The sequence below is a fragment of the Elaeis guineensis genome, chromosome 4, assembly GCF_000442705.2.
Source record: "Elaeis guineensis isolate ETL-2024a chromosome 4, EG11, whole genome shotgun sequence".
Taxonomy (NCBI): Eukaryota; Viridiplantae; Streptophyta; class Magnoliopsida; order Arecales; family Arecaceae; genus Elaeis; species Elaeis guineensis.
The window spans coordinates 117666124-117682937 of NC_025996.2; the positions used below are offsets into that span (position 1 = coordinate 117666124).

The following is a 16814-nucleotide window of genomic DNA, read 5'->3' on the forward strand; positions in this document are numbered from 1 at the left end:
CATCCTCTATCTTCCATCTGTCTATACAGATTTAAAAGTATTTTATTTTTTATCATCTTATTACTTGTATAAATATTGAAGTACTCTATCCTCTATTATTCATCCCCTACATAGATTTGAAAGTGCTCCATTCATTATTATTCATATGCTTGCACAAATTTCAAAGTGATCCATCCACCATCTATCTATCTGCATAAACCTTAAAATACTTCATCCTATATCCTTCATCCATCTATATAGATCCTAAAGCACTATTTTTGTCATTCTGTACCTACACAAATCTCAAAGCACTCCATCTACTATTATTTATATGTCTATGTAGATCTTAAAGCATCTCATCTTTTATCGTTCATCCATCTGTATAGATCTTAGAATATGTATCCTTTATTATTCATCCATCTATACAAATCTTACAATATTTTATTCCTTATCATCCATTCACTTATTAACTTTAAAATGATGAAATTATTTATCATTTGACATAAATCTTAAAGTACTATTTTTTTTTTTCTTTCCTTGCTGCCAAAACAAAGCTTCCTTACATATTAGGGAAAGAAAATTATGAAATTTTATAAAAATTTAGCTATTGGATGATCCTCTATCAATAATATTTTTTAATTGCACTTTTTAAATTTTTGGCTCAATTTAGAGGGGGTGCTTTTGTAATTTTATTTTTTAATTTATCTGCTTACTACAGCATGCTATAGTTTTGTAGGAAACGATCTCATCATCACCAAAAAAAATTGTTGACTGCGCAATTCTGAATGCCTATTTTTTCCTTCTTTTTCTCACCGCATGATCCTAGAAGGATGGGATAAGATTCTCATCTGTTCCGCCATTTTCTTTTGCCATGGAAGTACCTCATTTCGTTTTTGGGCTGCAACTCGGAAGAGTCGATAGAGAATCGAAGAGAGGGGATAAATGATCATCGCTGCCATTACGAAGCTGCGCCTCCTGGGAACACCCAGATTTACAAGACCATGCCACCAGCAACCAGCACGAGTTCAATCGTTCCATGATGTCATCTCCACCGGCGTCGGCGGCCTCGACGACATGCGAGCCAGCCTCGACCGTCTGGGAGTCGCCGTCACCCCTTCCCTCGTCACCCACGTCCTCGACTCCTATAAGAGCAGCGGCGCCGGTGGTGGCACCAGACGGCTCCTCCGGTTCTTCTCCTGGTGTCGCAGCCGGAGCCGCGAGAGATTGGGGGACGAGGTCTTCGATCACGCCATCCGAGCCTTCGCGGAGATGAAGGACCTCGCTGCCATGGGGATCGTCATCTCCGATCTCCAGAAGGAGCGCCGGAAGATGACATCGGAGACGTTCGTCCTCGTGATCGAGACCCTTGTGAGGTCGGGCAGGGAGGACGAGGCCGTCCGCCTGTTCCGGAGCATGGAAGCCAAGCAGCTGCTGCCCCCGTCCTGCGTCCCATCCATCGTCCACGCGCTGTGCGCCAGGGGCCACGCTCGCAAGGCCCGGGGCATCGTCTGGCACCACAGGGACGAGCTCCAGGTGGCGCCTGCGGCCACCGCTGCTGTCATCCACCGTAGCCTCCTCCACGGGTGGTGCGTCCATGGGAACGTCAGGGAGGCCCGCCGAGCCATGGACGAGATGAAGTCGCTGGGAACCGCCCCGGGCCTCGCCTCCTACAACGCCCTCCTCCGCTGCATCTGCCAGAGGAACCTCAGGTTCAACCCCTCCGCCCTCGTCTCGGAGGCCGCGGATCTGATGTCGGAGATGCGGGCCTCCGGCGTCTCCCCGACCCCGTCAGTTTCAACATCCTCCTGTCCTGCCTCGGCAGGGCGAGGAGGGTGAAGGAGGCCTACCGGATCCTCCACTCCATGCGGCAGCTGGGGGAGTCTGGATGTGCGCCGGACTGGATTAGCTACTATATCGTGGTGAGGGTTCTTTACCTCACTCGGAGGTTTGTCAGAGGCAACAGGCTCGTGGATCAGGTGCTCGAGGAAAGGCTGTCGCCTGGAGCGAGGTTCTACCGCGGTCTTGCTGGCGTCCTCTGTGGGCTGGAGAGGGTGGATCACGCCCTCAAGATGTTCGAGCGGATGAAGAGGTGCTGCGTGGAGGAGCAGGGGCCGACCTATGATCTGCTTATAGAGAAGCTCTGCAGAATGGAAGATTTGACGCGGGGAGGCGTCTCTGGGAGGAGGCAGCGGAGAGGGGCATCATTCTCCAGTGCTCCAAGGATCTCTTAGATCCTTCTAAGACTGATGTTTTCATACCAATGGAGCCCGCGGTGAAGTTGAGTCCACGGCAGAAACGGAAGAAAGGTGCTGTTGGAACCAAGGAAAAGGTTCGAAGGGAGAAAGAACATGCATCCTCGTAGGTAGACCCTGACCTGACTTGCTATCCATCCTTCTTTTCAATTCTTACCCATAATTTTAACGTCGCGTACTTGACGGTTGCTGTGTTCTATCCTCTGATGGCTGAACCATTACACATTGTTGCTCACCGTGCAAGTATTTTCAAATAATAAAAAAAAAAATGTAGGTGGGGATCCATGAGCTCCCAAAGAATGTAACAGCTGTAAAACTCCCGATATGTTACTATTGCTATTGGCAGAGATGGTTGGGAGGGAGGTGCCGGACAACTTTTGTGCCTTTAAAGGAGGAATTTGGGACCAAAAAACTCTACTTGTGTCTCCAGTTGTAGAGATGCACATCAGCTAACTTTTTTGAGATTTTATTTGTTGCTTTTTGGTGAATGCAACCCACCCCACACCATCAAGACACAATACGCAACACCCCCCCACCACAAACCAAAAAAAAAAAAAAAAAAAAAAAACAAAAATGTTGGATGTGAGTGTGTTAACAAGTATTCATGCTATTTTAAACTTCAAAATGGACTCAAGCATTGAAGCATGGCACAACTAACCTGTCACCCTATACAAAGGGAGAAAATGATATGTAATTAACAATTGAAAGGAAAATTGAGGACATTGATTTAGTTAAACTCTGTTATTGAGGTCATAAAGAATGCCTAGATGAATGTGCAAAACATTGTTCTACTATTGTTTGTATGTAAAACCGTTTATGTGTTTGCAACTTGAATAGCAAGTTTATTTGTTATTCATGCTTTCATGATTGTGATGCGGGACTGATATAGAAGGTTGTGAATGATGTCATTGGAATTTCTTATAGATAATTGGTAATAAGTATTTTATCTATGGACTAAAGGTCATCCAGTTATCCATTTTTGCAAATTTTTTTCTCACATATCATATTTTGTACACCAAAGATTTGAAACTTTAAAATGCTTCATTAAGATTGGACATCTTGTGGATGATTTATGAACTTATATTGATAAATTTTCTATTAATTGGTTCCTATGCATGCATACACCTCCGTTGGCTGATTATGTCCGTGAGTGAAGCATAGCAGGGAGTTATATATTCCAACATTTATATACATATATTAAATGGATGGAAACAATTAACTATAAATTTTTTCTTTGTTTCGTAAATAATTTCTCATTTCATGTTATTTTTATTTTAGTATGTTAAAATGGAATTGGAGAAAATTACAGTCCAGACTCCAATGTGACTGCTCATTCAGAAGAAATATTCTCTTGGATTATTAAGAAGTTTAGTCATATTTGCATGACAAGTTCCAATCCCCTCCTGGAGGCTGCGATCAAAACATGCACTGATAGGTCAACCAACTTAGATGATGATCAGGGCAACAATTGTTAGAAGTAATTTATTACCAAGTTTTGCTGACAGAGTGGTACTACACTTCCAAACTAGGAGAAGATCAACTGACTTAATTTTAGTAATTACAAAAGATTCATATAGAATGCTGGTCAACACAGTCTTATTACACAAAGAATGACTTGAATGTTGAAACCATTCCACATAATCCACAAAGTCCGGAGCAAAGTTTTCAAAATCGATACCAGATACTGTTTCGGTCGGCCAGCGGCACGAATCGGTATGGCTCCGTACTGGACCGGACTGGCGCGAACCGACAAAGGGAGAAAGGCACGAACCGGGGAGGAGGAAAAGAGAGAAAGAGTGGAAGAAAAAGAGAGAGAAGGGGAGGAGAGCAGGTTGAGGTGGCGGAGACACCGTCCATGGCCATCAAAGGGCTGCATGGGCCCTTGGAGGGCTTGGTGGCTACCGCCGCTCTACGTCGTCGTGGGAGAATAGAGAAGAGAGAGAGAGGGGGAGGAAAGAAGAGAGAAGGGGGGTCCCATGGAGAGGCCGTCGAAGGGCCTCCGACTGGCCGCTGTGTCGTCGGAAGACGTAAATACCACCTATTGCTCTGCAGCCATGAAACAGAGGCGATTGCGCCTGTTTCATGGGCTTTTTTGAAAAAGCCTGATAATAGTGAAGCCAGCAATGGGTTTGCCGGCTACTTTTTGACGGCTTCACTCTTCACTCTTTACTTAAGTGAAGCCAGCAAATTCATTGTCGGCTTCACTGTTTCTCGGCTTTTTATAAAAAAAATTGAAATAGATCATCATTGTTTTTAAAAAACGCAATGCGAGGAACAGGGGCGATTGCCTCTGTTCGCGGTTGCGGCTTCATCTGTGCGTTTTTTACCGTCCAATGGCCACGGCGGCCACCCAACGGCGTCGGAGATCTCTCTCCACCGCCATCTCCACTGTCCAGTGCATCCCTCCCCTCTCTCTTGGAGTTAAAGCCTCCATCGAGCGACACCGAGTGTAGATGCCTCCGAGGCCCTTTAGTGGCCTCGATGGGCAGTGCCGCCCTCTAGCGGCATCGTTCGGTATTTCCCTCCCCTCCTCTCCCTCTGTCTTTCTCTCTTTCCCTCTCTTTCTCCATTGGCACCGGCGTGTGCCGCTTTCTAAGCCGGAACCGTCCTGATTTTCCGTCGGTCTGGTTTGGCATGCCCTGAACCGTCCAATTCGAGATGGTTCTGAAAATCATGGTCTAGAGAGTTCTAATTTGTGACATTATGAGTAATTGTTATGCCCAATAAAGTCTTTCTATTAACTCTTGATTAGAACTTAATCAGGTTACTCTAGGATGATTTCATACTATGTTTGTTACTACCATAGTGTCTTCACCATTTCTAATAGTATGTTTGTATGCAATTGAAACTAGATTTGTTCTACTGTTTGTAACAAGGTCCACAATCTTGGTATTGGATCCCATACATCATCATACTAAACAGTACCAATACACCTAGTACGGGGTTGGTTTGGCATACTGAGACTTGGTACACCTCCTATATCGAGTCTTGGATCAGTACCTATATGATTTGGCATGCGTGATATGGATGGTACACACCAATACGGCAAACCTTTACTTTGCAATTGAATTCCATTGAGGGTTTTTTGGGCAGGTGACTTTGAGTTTTGCTATGAACCTTGTAAAGACAAAAATAAAAGTTAAAAATACACAAACTCTGCAATTGCTTGTCTTATGATACTTGTATCAAGTAAACAAAATCTGTTCCTCATTTTTTGTTATTGCCTCAACCATCCATTTCTCCCATATTTCATCAAAATCATTCTGTTGGAAACCGGAAAAAAAAATGCTTCACAGTCTATCTCAGGAAGATTTTTCAAGTGGTACCACAATCTTTTCCCTGTTGTTTGTTATCACCTCTACATCTAATCATTTCCATATTACATCATAGTCTTCCCTAGTCTCTTGTTGCTTAATGAAAGCCACGCTAATTTGTATCTCTTGTTAGTGTCCAATTTGGCATTTTCTTTGAGTGCTTCGTTCCACATCTCTCACCTCTCTAGCACCCCTCTCTTTCTATTTCTCAATTTTGGCAATCACCTTTGTTCTCGATGCTGGTGATTTCAAAGTTGCGAGCTTCCAATGGTCTTCTATTTGCTGAGCCTCTTCCTTTGTCTCACAACATCCCCATCCATTCGCTTCACTGTTAATCACCTTAACTCCACTTCTCTATCATCTGCAGTTCATTGTAGGCATCGCTAATGTCAGTACCTACTACCTATGTAAGCATAACTGAGCCAAGCTTGGGTTTGGATGATCCAAGATTGAGCTCGAGTTGGGCATTCTTAGCCTGTGTTGAACCAAGCTCAAGCTATGGTCATTGAGCTGAGGTCAAGCTGACACCAACTCATTTGGAATTGGCTCATCTATACCTCTAGTATGATAGTCATGGAATGCTGTACTGCCCTGTACCATCCGGTATGGGCCGTACCATACTAGTCTCATATTAGTACACCATTTCGGATAGTAGGATTTTACCGGTACAGAGTTTGGTACCAAGACGGCAAACAATGATGACAGTTCTCTATGGACTGAAGTATTAAGTCAATAATGAGCTTCTTTCAAACAATTAATTGGTTTGAGAGCCAGGGGCTGTCCTATATGGCCATTTTTTTCACTTTTTTTCTCGGAAAAAGGAAATGAACAGTCTGCTGTTTGACTGTCATTTTATGTCTGGCCTGTACATAGCTGATATTTTTACATGTATCCCTATATGCAATTATATCTATTTTTTGCATGCAATTAGATCCTTTTTCACAAAACTGTTTTGTGTTTTAGCTCACACTTATGGAGAAATCAGAGGTTCCATATTTCATATACATTGATAACAAGTCAAGGATTAAACACAAAATGGCCATGAAAATTAAGAACTGGTTAATTGGGTACAAATTTTCAGTGACAGGGATTAAACATAAAATGGCAGTCAAACCAGGGTCAAAGCTCAATTAACTTTTGACCACAGCAGCAGCTACGGCAGCATACATGGTAATAATTGTAAAGAGGGATGCTTCCATATGTGAGTGATATATCAAGAATTATCCAAGACTGTTGGCACTCATACAAGCTTTTATATTTAGTATTTATGGTGGGAGGACACATTTGATTGCCTGCATCTCATGATCCCTGATCCCTTGCGCCCCATGCATTCCTTCTTATAAATTTACTGCATGTTATGTGTTCCAACAAAAGAATCTTCCTTGGATCCACATGATTAATCCTGCTTTGTTGGCATGTATGATGTCATTTCTTATTTTTCCTTTCGAGAGAAGAAAGTGCTGGATCAACTCATCTCCTTTCTCTCTCTCTCTCTCTTATGTATACTTCTTTTCTATCACACCATTCTCAAACTCAGCCTCTGCACTGTGCTTTTGCTTACCTGTCCTAAATCAACAGAACAAGGCCCTCTCTCTTTTGAGATATGTTCCTTTTCAGTTACTTCATATACTTCATCAGTACAGATTATCGAGACTTTCTTGGCCCCTCTTCCCCTTCTTTGGTAAATCTGGGAATCTGGTGGTGACAGTGATGCTGTATAATGCACCTCCCTTCTCCTATAGCCTACAACTACCAAGGTTGGAATTTTTCTGACCAGCACCAATATGACCATGGTGGATTCTTGTGCTTGGTGGCTACTCTAATCATTTGGCTATTCTAGTTACTGAAAAACCATAGGGCCTTAAGATTGTCTCTCGAAGGGGCTTTTCTTTGGTGGCCGTTATGCCCATCTTTTTAATCTTAGTGCTGATATTTTTACCAGGCAGCCATGCAAAGCTGTGTGATTGAAGGATTAGAGGGGTTACAACTAATTTAGGAGGAAGTAGGGAATCTTTGGTTTGCAAAAGATACCTCACAATTTCTTAATGCAGGGCAGGGTCAAGACCATACGTAAAATTCCATTCCCTACTGCATGTATAAATTGCTGTTGGCTTTGAATCCAAATTTAGCGGGTGTTTGGGCATATATGTAGATAAATTCTGAGCCAGGCCGAAGGCTTTTTATGAATTTAAATTGCAAGTTGTAAAAGTTCCCAATTACTTGTCTTGGTCTAACTCTGAAGCTAGGAAGGTTGGAACTAAGGACATTGATCATCAAAACACAGAGTAGGCAAGAGGATGGTAGGATGGATGGGCCAGAGAAATATTATCTGAATGTTATTCAGATAGCTTTGGTAAATCGCTTTGGTCCTTTCCAGCTCATTCTATATCTTTGAGTTTCTTGAGAACCGTTTCGTTACTTTGTATCTCGGGAAATATTTCTGCTATCTATATAAGGAGCGCACTTTACATGAACAAGCTGAAAAGGCTGGCTCTTATGTACTTGTCTAATACACTGAGAGTCCAAACAACACAATTTATGATAGGAAAGTTGAATCATGGTATATGACTGCAACTTGCTTTTCACTCATCTGAAGGATGTACGATAGAAGCTATCAACCAGTTATCTTTGGTACTGGTTTTCATGCTGTTCTTTTTTAGTCTTTGTATTAGATTGTGAGGTATTAGTCTGACTGGTTTAGCAATGGTCACATGTTTTCTGATTTATATGTGTGTTTTTGTGTGTTAAACATTGGAAATAGGTTCTCTTAAAGGTCTTAAATAATATTTCTATTTTCATGCATTGGTCATGGTAGAAGACTAAGAAGATATATATATGTATACATTTCTATTTTATACTCTGTCATCCTTCTTGTATCATGTTCTCCTTTTATGTTTCACACTAGGTGATGCTTGGAACTTGGGAGGAAAAGTTAATATATTTGAATTGTTGGAATCACATTGGCAGAAATATTTCCTATCTTCTTGAATTGTGAAGAACAATGGGCCATTAGAGGCTTAGAAGGACTGGATGGAGATGATTGTTACCCAGGATAGTTTTGGAGGATTCAGTGGAGAAGCTTCTGCCGAAGAACTCACTAGTTTCTTGGAGTAAGCTTGGACTATCTATGGGCGTAGACTGAAGACTTCCTGGACACTGCCTGATTCATATCCTGCCTCTGATGATATTGACTCATCCAAGATCACAAGAAAATATAATTATATGAAAGCAGTGCCTCGTGCCTTAGTATACTTAGCAATTCCTGATGCAGCAGAGAGAGCAATCAGTGCACCTGGATATCAAGAGCTTCTGTTGAATGGCCATCCATGGAGGACAAATTCAGGAACTTCAGGAACAAGAAGATATTTCTGTGTTCACCAAAGGGGGATGAAATATTCCTTCAATTAACTGATGTCTGTGTTGAAATTGAAACACTGGTCAGGCAGGGTGAGTTCTGGGACAGCTGGAGCCTGGAAGGGACCTGCTTCTGGGGTTGATTTCATCATTGATCCTTTTGATGGGTGCTAGATGATCCATGCTCTCAAAGGAGATAGCTTTCTTGTTCAAAGGGACCAAAGAGATGGTGATGATCAAATGTGATTTTAAGATGAAATTCTTGGTGAGGGAGATTGACGATATCAAAGTGTATGCAGAATGAGCCCCTTTTCTGATGCTTTTGCAGTTGGCTATAGCTCCATGGGTTTACCATATAACTGCTGATGATGGCATTTATGCATCTGTACCATCTACTTTTAGATGATGATGGTCATTGGATCAAAAGCACAGGCTTCACCGCTAGTTGAGCACTTGGTAGGTACAATTCATATGGTCCCCTTGCTTTGGGATTAAAATGGATAAAGCCTTAGCTTATATGAGGAAGCACCGAATAGCTCTGTTATCCAAGGTTCAAACTTTTGATTCAGAGCCAGAGTTTGATATGTACATCTCTAATCTGTACTTCTGTTTTCAGCATAAGGAGGGAATCATCTTTTCAGCAATTTTCTTGGTGAATGCATTCTTGCTTAAAGGCATCATGAACCAGCACCAGCTTTCTAAAGACTTTGTTGGCTTGCTGAATTGCCGGAGTGAGATGCTAAGTGACATGTCTTTGAGGCACATATGTTTATACAAACATCCATCTTTTTGCTGCTTACAGTACCTTGAAGCTTCTTCAGTACTGGGTATTAAAGAACCCTAAGCTTCTCGAGAGACATATCTTGTCTGATGATAATGTTGAAAAACCATGACTGATGCCCACAAGGGCCTACTCCCTCCCTCTCAAGGTAGGGCTCTCTAATAGGTTCCGAGAAAGTACAAAGAAGTAGCTGATAGCTTCCTGAGAGTAAGCTACTAAGCTTTATGGATGAAGGCATGCAGCCATTGACTCCCAGTGGTCTGACCTATTATGCAGCTCCTATAATCAGGGACATTCCTGCAAAAAAACAGTGTGTTTAAGATGGTAAATGCTTTCTGACTGATGGATTTCACTTATGTGATAGATAGTAAGGTTTTAAATCCCGTGGGACGGGACTATCCTAGTTTTTTTATGGAATGGGATGTGCAGCCATCTCGCTCCATTCTGACATTTGGGACAGAGGATATTCCAAGACGTTCTGATCGGGATGCTCAGATGCTAGGGGGATGGCCCTATCCCGACACATGGGATGGTATCCATCCCGGTGTCCCATGGGATGTCTCATTGGGACTTGAATTCTTGATTGATAGTACCCCTTCCTAGCATTCTCAGCTAATCAGTTGAGCGATGGAGCTGCATGGTTCTCTGCAGTGGATGAGAATATAGCTGCAAAATCCATCGTTGGGTGCGTCAGTTTTCCAACTAAAATGTGGCAAAATGTGCAGCTTGAATGGGACAGTGTTTTCATCCACATATACAGAAGCGAATGTTCAAGAAAGCGAGGTTGATTTATCACTTTCCAGACATTGAAAGAAACGGATGTATGTCCTCAGATGGAATTGGGAAGATAATGCCAGATTTGTAATGAAATTGCTGAGAAAATGCAACTTTCAGAAAAACCTCCTTCTGCCTATCAAATCAGATATGCTGGCTGCAAAGGTTTTGTAGCAGTTTGGCCTGGAAACAATGATGGGATCTGACTGTCTCTAACACCAAGCATGAGTTTGATTCGGGCCGTACAATATTGGAATTTGGAAGTTGCATCTTGGACCTGGTTTCAGCCAGTCATCTTAAACTGAGAGGTTTTGACAAATGCTTTCCTCTGTTGGTGTGTCTGATGATGTATTTGCGAAAATGCAAGAAGCAATGATTTCTAAGATGAATTAAAAGCTCATTAATGCAGATGTGCATTTGAGGTTCTGGCGGCATCATTTCTAAACGAGGGAATACTGCTACAATGATGTTCAGTGCTTGTTTCAAGCCTCAATCAGAGCCTCATTTGAAAGGAATACTGTCATGCATAAAACTTGCACAGCTAGGAAATCTTATGGCCAAAATACAAATTTTGTACCGAAGCCAGGGTGGTTGATAGTCTGCCTTGATTAGCTTGGGGTACTTGAGCGTGGACAATGCTTTATCCATACATCAAAATATCAAACCCTTCTCCAGAGTTATTATAAGAAGCATGGTCTGAGGCTTTTTGGAGATAAAAGTGATAGGCAAATGCAAATCATTATTGGGATAGTAGTCATAGCCAGAACCCTATCTGCATCGAAGAGATACATGGATTTTAGAAGCAGTAGATGTGCCTAATTTGCATGATCTCATTAATTGTTTATTATTCCGTCCAAAAGGAGATAGGCCTCGTACAAATGAAGCATCTGGGAGTGACCTTGATGGCGATCTTTATTTTGTTATGTGGGATGAAAATCTTCTGCTTCCTGGCAAGAATGGATGGGTGCCAATGGATTATGCTACTGATGGCACCAAGCAGTTGCCATGTCAGGTCACTCATTTGGTATGTTATATGGCAATGAAATATTTTCAAGTCTGCATCTTGCGAATGCACTTTGTTTTTCCTTTTTGTTTCTGTTTAAATTCCATATATATGAATTATCCAAGTTACATCTTTCTTAGAATTGCTTCCATAGATTGCAATTGTACTACTGTGCTTTGTCCAAGCTTCATATTTTGGAGCACCACTTCCATAGGTTGCAATAAAACTTAAAGAGTCCTTTAGATTGGGCTGCCATTTAGTTATGTAGTTGTTGATAAATTATATTTTCAATGATCAATGATAGCCAAGTATCTTTTCTTTGAAGGTTGAGGCGGTCAAGATGAAACCCACCTTTACTTACTGGCAATCAGTGTTTCTCAAGGTGTTCACTCAGGTGCCTAGGCAATAAATACGTTGAAGCGACTAAGCGGTGCACACTGAAATCCCATCCTTCCACAGGAAGGAAAAGAATATATGAGAAGGTTAAGTTTTCTTATTTTCTGCAATTTTAATACTAATTTTTAGAGCTATTTTTCTGGTGAGTTTCAAAGCCCTATTATGAGTAGGGTAATCATTTAGAGGATTTTAGTTTTGGATTAGGTTAGAAAAGTTATAAACTCATTAGGATTGTCTTTTTAATGGTATTTTATGGGATGTCAATAGTTTTACAAATTTATTGTTTTTTAGGCAAGTTTTTGGTTATCTTTGTTAGGGAAAGTGAATAGATCTGATATGATTGGTTGATTAGGAATCCTATTTGGAGCCAAATGATGTAAATTAGTCTCCTAGGTTCATTATAGATAAGGTTAGAGTGATTTTGTGATAAAAAAAAACATCATTTTAGGTTGTTTGGGTGCCTATAAAATGGATGTATGAGGAGTGATGAATTATGTATAATTTATGGATGCTGTTGAATGAAGTGAAATTTTATCCTCTACTATGATCTCCCTCCTCTTTATATTCCCCTCTTCCTCTATGCAGCTCCTTGTCTTTTTTCCACTACTTTTACTCTCTTGCTATTTTATCTGTCATAAAAGAAGAAAATGTAGATATGTCCACATGTGAGATCTATTTTAGTATGCATGTGTTTTATTTGCCCTTATACCACTAAGGAATTGCATCACTGTGGGTTGACAACTATGATCCATGTTCTTTTTATTGGATGAGTACCATTATTTGTCATTTTCTCATAGTTGGGACAGGCAATTGCTAGTTTTCCTTTATATACCTTTATTATGTTAGCATTTTGTCTTGTCCATGTGTTTAACTAATGTTTAGTTCAAGGTTTTTGGTATTGGTACTGGTGGCCGTGTCGGTCGCTGGCCGGTATGGTATGGTACTGGTATCAAACCATATCGACATGCGGTACATCCAAACCGGCGCGCCAATTTTTTTTGGATTTTTTTTTTGAGAAAGGGATATTTAATAAAATTTTTAGTGATTATTGAATGCTATTTTTTAATCCGTGAACATGCATAAAATGTTATTTTTTCTCGAAATTTAGGCCTAAACCACTATACGCAAGATGCATCAAAACTTTGATAAATGGGCATCAAATTTATGTCAAAAGTAGCTTGTAAGTCCTTCATTAATAATCTAATTTTATAATTATTTTTTAAAATTAATTTTTTTAAATAATTTTTATTTTAAAATATATTTTTAATTTTAAAAATTATATAATTAACAAAAATTAATGATTTTAGTGTCATTGTGTAAATCATCCATAGATCTACAACATATATTAAAATCATTCAAAAAAACAAAATTTTGACATAGTTTCCTCTTATTTTTTCATTTTTCACAATTTTTTTTAAAAAAAAGAAGAGGGGAAGAGAAGAAAGGAAGCTAGGAAGGAGAACATACCTCTAATCTACGTTGTTCCAACGATTTCTTGATGTTCTCGGCATTAGGGAGTGAGGGAAAGCATTAGAGAAATGAAAGAAACAGAGAGGAAGTCTTTCGGGTTCCTCTCTACCTCTTTCTTTCTTTTTAAACCACTGAAATGGGCGGTTCGGTTCGAAATAAGCCCAAACCGCCATATACCGCCCGGTTCAGGGCCGAACCGGGTGGTTCCTTTTTTTTTTTTTTTTTGTTCTCGGTGCCGAAAATCACAGCTGAATCGGCCCGATTAGGTGCTGGTTCGGCTCGGCTCGGCTCAGTTTGGGGAGGTTCTGAAAATGCTGGTTTAGTTAGTTCTTGTGAAACTTGCTGATTTTTGAACCTCTTATTATGAAATATTTATTTGATGGTGAAATTTATGCTAATAAGGGCACATATATGAGATAAAATGATTATACATGCTCATGCACACATATCTAAGCTTAGAAATGCATGTTTGAAGCATTGGAGGGCTTTCCTCCAAAGCCTACTGCCTAATCACCAAGGCCATGTCTAGGCCATGGAGGTGTTTCCATCGAGTAGCTCTGCCTAAGCGTTTTCACAACCTTGTTGGCAATTATTTAACAATTGAGTGAATGGTCTTATGGTTGGAAACTTGACCTTGTGGGCCACTTATTAGACAAAGCCAAGCTATAGTTTTTAGTTGAAAGTGGTCGGGAAATGCCAGACACATATGTGATTCAGCCCATGGATTTTGTTTGTGTGCATTATTTAATTTTACTTTGCACTGGGACCTTATCAACTGCCCTATTTAGGCCTTTGGGAAATTGGGTTTAGTGCTCAGATCGAGCTGAAATTTTGCAGGATTTAAATAGCTATGTAGAAGATTATGTTGTTGATATTTGGGTTAAACTGGAGTTGGTTTGACCAGGAATCAAATGGGGTCAAATTGACAATTTATTAAGGCTGAATTCGACCTAAATTTCAGGCTTGGGCACATGAATTTGTTAATTGGATACCCAAAGCAATTAGACTTGGCTCAAAAGAAGCGATCTGTATTAAGGATGGTGTTGAAAGGGTTTGGATAGGATTTGACCTAGATTTATCCTAGGTTAACCAAGGGTTAGCCAAGGGTGTGGGGTTTGGGTTGGTATTTTTTGAAGGAAGTTTGATCTACAATCATTTGGAGATCCCAATTGAGCATTTAGGAGTGCTAAGTTTCAAGAGAGGATGCTTGGAGGTATGTACACTGGTAGGTGGAGGAATGCAGGGTTGCTTACCGCTTAGAGGAGGAGCTTACTAAAGTGTCCGTGGGGGTTCACTTCGCAATGTCCGATATTGACCATAAAATTTAGTTATAACTCTTTGTACAATATTTCTATTTTGTTTTTTAAAATAATAGTTGCTTTCATGTTGAAAAAAAAAACACTAATATAGACATGTACAATAGTATTTAGTTCCAAGAAAAATTTTGATGGCATATTATTTTAAATATTAGAGAATACATATCTACTTGCTTGGCTATCTCACCAATTAATAAAAAGACATCTATGGACTCTTTTAACTCTAACATCAATATGGGACACGTAGCTGATGCTTTTATTATTGTGAATGTGGAATATTCATAATTAATTTTATAGATGTCCAGAAATTACAAACGATATTTTCTTTTGGTAGGTAGAGAGAGAAATGAGATCTCCCTCAATGACAAACATCTGAAACTCAAAAGATATCCCATTCGCATCAACTTTGCTTGGTTTAACAGATTTAAAACGGATGGTGCTTTCCCAATAAGCTAACTAGTTTTTGGGTTGCTTCCTTTGCATAAGAGAGAGATGGAATTGTTGAAAAGATGAGCTTATACCCCAAACATTTCCTATAGTATGGTGGATGGAGTCCCTTTTAATATGTGTAATCCATCATACCATCTTTAATTATCACCTTCTGATTGCTCCGATTAAAAGGACACGAGCAATGTAGTCTCTAACAACACAACCTGCACCTCCCAGTTCATTATCTTTAACACACTATCAAAATTGGCCTTTGTCCTATTCTAATGAGGGGAAAAACAAATAAGAGAAAAAGAAAGAATGTCATATGGCACTGGAAAGTGATATCTTTGGTTCCAAGTTGGGTAAAGTTGATAGATGAAGATACTTTTCTGGAATAAGTAGGCACTTTGAAGGACTTGCTGAGGATTAGTAATTTCATCTTGAAATACCACAAGGTTCTGGGCCTTCCACACTTGCTATAGAATGTATGTCAATTTTGTTAGTCCTCTGCACTTATCATGATCAAAATTACTAGTTGACTACAGTCCTAGTACTGTCAGCCATCACTTTCAAGTATATCAACTAATTCAATAGTTAAATAAGCAAAAGAGAAGTCATTGGCCTTTATGTATCAACAACTTATATTGCTTTTACAAATTTTATATACTACACCATTAAAATCTAGTAAATGTTCTCAATAGGGCCTGTAAATATCCAACAAATTGAACAATGAATTTGGATACTTATTGCTAATTTAAATGAACTGTTCTTATTTTATATTAAAAAGTTTAAGAGAATCATCATTATGACCATCAAAACTAGAGTTGCCTTCATATTGTGATATTCTATCATAAAATGTCATAATGTGATGTTCTATCATAAAGTGTGATATTCTATTATAATATAAACATATAGAATATATCAAGAAGAGTGTCTTAGATTCTGGCTCTATGAATATTTTAACAATTGTTTCATAAATTACCCTTTTGAGTAAAACTTTCTAATATAAATATTCCATAGAAGATTTAAAAACCAGTGTATCTTAATATATTCTAAGAGTGGCTATAGTTTAACTCATTAATTAATAGTTATAATTTATCAAAATATAACTAAAAGATTATGTTGCTCCAGGTATCATGAAATCTTATTTTATCCTATTATCTATATCTTTTTATTTTTGAATTTTAATTACTAATGTCACCTTTATAAATCAACAAAAATAATAGCAAAGTTAGATATATAAGACGGGATATATAATATTAAATTATGTAAAATCTTTCCTTTAAATTGATAGACGGGGCCATTACATGTATAAATGAATAACTATGTCTACTTAAATGTTCAACTTGTTTGCTAGCTGCCTTTGGATATTTTTTGAAATATTAATTGTTGTTTCTTGAATAAGTAACTCTTACTACTTTGTTTCTGAGTACTGTGTCCCAGTGATGTCAAAGGCACCAAAAGGCATGCCTCAGGCGCTCAGGCGAGGCGCCAGAAGGGGTCATCGCCCCTTGATGTTTTAGGTGATGCCTCTTCACTCTGGCGCATGCCTTTGGCATCTTTTAGGATCTTTCTCAGTGAGGTGAGGTGTTTGTCTTTGGCACCTCAGCGAACTCTACGATTTTTTTTTTTAATGATTGAAAAGTGTAAAAAATCTAAAAGGCTATCCATTTAACTTCTCAGCTTTATTACTAACAGGAGATAAAGTGGTTAATTAGTATGGCAAAGTTAGTCTTGAAGAGATAG

At 39.6% G+C, this 16814-nt stretch overlaps 1 protein-coding gene across 1 annotated transcript; it reads left to right on the forward strand.

Annotated features, from left to right (window-relative positions):
- The first annotated feature begins 741 nt into the window (after positions 1-741).
- LOC105042743 (pentatricopeptide repeat-containing protein At5g61370, mitochondrial) lies at positions 742-8660 on the forward strand. Its single transcript, XM_073256736.1, is given in 4 exon segments — positions 742-1765; positions 1768-2124; positions 2127-2337; positions 8513-8660. Coding segments are annotated over 4 exon segments (1440 nt in total). The 5' UTR covers positions 742-921; the 3' UTR covers positions 8541-8660.
- Positions 8661-16814: the final 8154 nt, after the last annotated feature.